The sequence below is a fragment of the Argentina silus genome (assembly GCF_951799395.1).
Source record: "Argentina silus genome assembly, chromosome: 5".
Lineage (NCBI taxonomy): Eukaryota > Metazoa > Chordata > Actinopteri > Argentiniformes > Argentinidae > Argentina > Argentina silus.
Genome location: NC_139659.1, coordinates 952,495 through 954,994, shown reverse-complemented (window position 1 = coordinate 954,994; position 2,500 = coordinate 952,495). Strand labels below are relative to the sequence as shown.

Below are 2,500 nucleotides of genomic sequence, written 5' to 3'. Positions count from 1 at the left end.
TTGAGGGAGCCCAATTGATATTGTAACTCTTATGGGTGGGCCATGATTTGTTATGGGGGGGCTCAGCCCCAGCCTCACTGAGCCCCCCCTAAACAACCATGGACAGTCCAAAGGAAACGCAATATGATCAGTAGGACATGATGTGTGTGAGCCAGCTGAGATGGTAAAACCCCCTCCTCAAGTTCAAACACCCCCACCGCCCACGCTGTCCAATAGCTAGCTTTTAAACAGTAGTTGTTGGCAGGTCAGAGGTCGTAAGGTCGAGGCTCGGTCGGAGCATGTAGAAGAGCAGGGCGACTGTTTACAACCTGATGTCTGTTTCATGTGTGAAGAAGTGTGCTTGTCACTCACCTTCCACGTAGGTGGGAAAGGAGGGCATCGCCCTGCGGATCTGGAAGGGAAACAGTGGAATGTTACAGCTCCTGTATCTGGTGACCTATAGGAGTGTGTATGTCCACCCCTCCATGTGTACGTGTGTGTTTTAGCGGTGATGTGAAACAGTGTCTGCTCTGGGACTCACCTCCTCAACGGTGGGTTTGGACGTCTCCCTGGGCTGAGGTGGTGGAGGCTGTCTGGGCTCCCTCTCCTCCCTCACTTCCCTCCCCTCCCTCCCCTCCCTCTCCTCCCTCCCCTCCCTCTCCTCCCTCACTTCCCTCACTTCCCTCCCCTCCCTCCCCTCCCTCCCGTCCCTCCCCTCCCTCCCCTCCCTCCCATCCCTCCCCTCCCTGTGTGGCCCCCTGGCCTCCCTGGGTGGCCCCCTGGCCTCCCTGGGGGGCTCTCTGGGTTGGACCTGATGTGTTCTGGAGGACTCTGCCCTCACTGGGCACACTGGTTCTGGTACTGGGACTGGAACCACTGGGCTATAATGTGAGGGAGACTGAGACACAGACTGTATGTATGTATGGTGTATGTGTGTGTGTGTGTGTGTGTGTGTGTGTGTGTGTGTGTGTGTGTGTGTGTGTGTGTGTGTGTGTGTGTGTGTGTGTGTGTGCGCGTGCGTGCGTGCGTGTTAGAGAGAGAGAGAGAGAGAGAGAGAGAGCAGAAAAAGAGAGAAAGAGACAGATAGAGAGAGAGGGGGAGAGAAAGAGAGGATCCATTTGAATACACAGTCAGCAGCATCACCACCAGGGTTCACTGTCGTACCTGCTTCAACCCAACTGATCAATACTGCAGACTAAACGTTTCCTGACCGGCTGCCATTCTACTCACACTCACGTCGCCCCCCAGTGGCTGCTGTGGGTATCCCTCCTCAGTGGGGCTCACCTCCTGCCTCATCACCCAGACCGGCTCGATGGGCTGGTCAGGGGTGTAGGGAGAGCGCACCGCCTTGGTCTTCACCTCCTCGATGGCCTCCCGTATGTCCCTGATGGCCAGAGAGATGGCGTCTCCTGAACTCCTGCTAGAGTCCCCAGACAGGCCCTCCGCTGGAGGCCGGAGCTCCATCCCGACCTGCTCCTCCTGGGCCTCGCCTGAGCCAGGCTGCCCAGGGGAGAGGTGCTCTGCCTGGGCTTCCTCCTGAGCGTGGCTGGGGGGTGGCCCTAGGCTGAGGGAGGAGCTGGGGCTGTCTTTGAGGCTGTCGAAGCTCTCGCCGTCAGAGTGGCCCGCGTAGTGGTGCAGCCTGGAGCCCACGGAGCGGCCCTGCCAGGGGGGGCTCGGGGGCTGGCGAGACCCTGCTTCTCCCCCTGGCCAGGGGGCATGGAGCGGCGGCTCGGAGGGGGAGTCTGGAGCCTCCTCCTCATATACATTCTGCCTCCCCCTGGGGTAGGACTCAGGGTAGGACTCTGGGTAGGACTCTGGGTAGGACTCTGGGTAGGACTCAGGGTAGGACTCAGGGTAGGACTCTGGTCTCCTACGAGGCTCTCTGGATTCTGGGTAGGAGGTCTGGAGGGGTTCAGGGAAGGAATCAGGGTAGGATTTTGCGTAGGATTCAGAGTACGAGTCGGACTCTGTGGAGGCTTCGGGGTAAGACTGGGACTGGGGGTGGGACGCTGTATAAAACTCTGCATAGGTCTTGGGGTAGGAGGCGGCGAAGGATTCGGACGGCGAAAGCGGATAGGTGTCCGTGCAGCTGTCGTCCTCAGGCATAGAATCGTTCTCATTGGTTGGGCTCGCGCTGGGCTCCTCGCTGGATTGGTCCAGGTCTTCAGACGGAAGGCGAGGGGGCGGGACCGGGAACGGAGGGGTGGGTGGTGATTTGTCGGCCGGTGGGCTCAGGGGCAGAGCATCCATGCTCAGAGAGGTGACACTCTCCGTGTCAGAACAGCGTCCGTTCATCTCCTCTCCCTTCTCCTCCTCGGTCTCCTCCCTCTGTTTGTGCTCCTCCTCTCTGTGCTCCTCCTCTCCATGCTCCTCCTCTCCATGCTCCTCCTCTCCATGCTCCTCCTCTCCGTGCGCCTCCTCTCCGTGCTCCTCCTCTCCGTGAGCTCCATCTCCTTGGTTCCTCTCTGGCTCTGCCCGTATGTCACACTGGGCGGTGGCTGGCCGGCACTCTTCATCGTTC

General features: G+C 59.7%; 1 protein-coding gene across 1 annotated transcript in view; it reads right to left on the bottom strand.

The window, feature by feature from the left end:
* The window catches only part of LOC310804631 (amyloid-beta A4 precursor protein-binding family A member 1-like), a gene marked incomplete at both ends in the record, with an annotated part of 8,780 nt that overhangs the window by 5,579 nt on the left and 701 nt on the right, over positions 1–2,500 (bottom strand). Inside the window, 3 exons of the mRNA XM_083669949.1 lie at positions 352–391; positions 1,210–2,209; positions 2,378–2,500. The exon at positions 2,378–2,500 is cut by the window's right edge and continues 701 nt beyond it. Of these exons, the coding sequence (XP_083526075.1) occupies positions 352–391; positions 1,210–2,209; positions 2,378–2,500 (1,163 nt within the window). The remainder of the gene's footprint in view (positions 1–351; positions 392–1,209; positions 2,210–2,377) is intronic.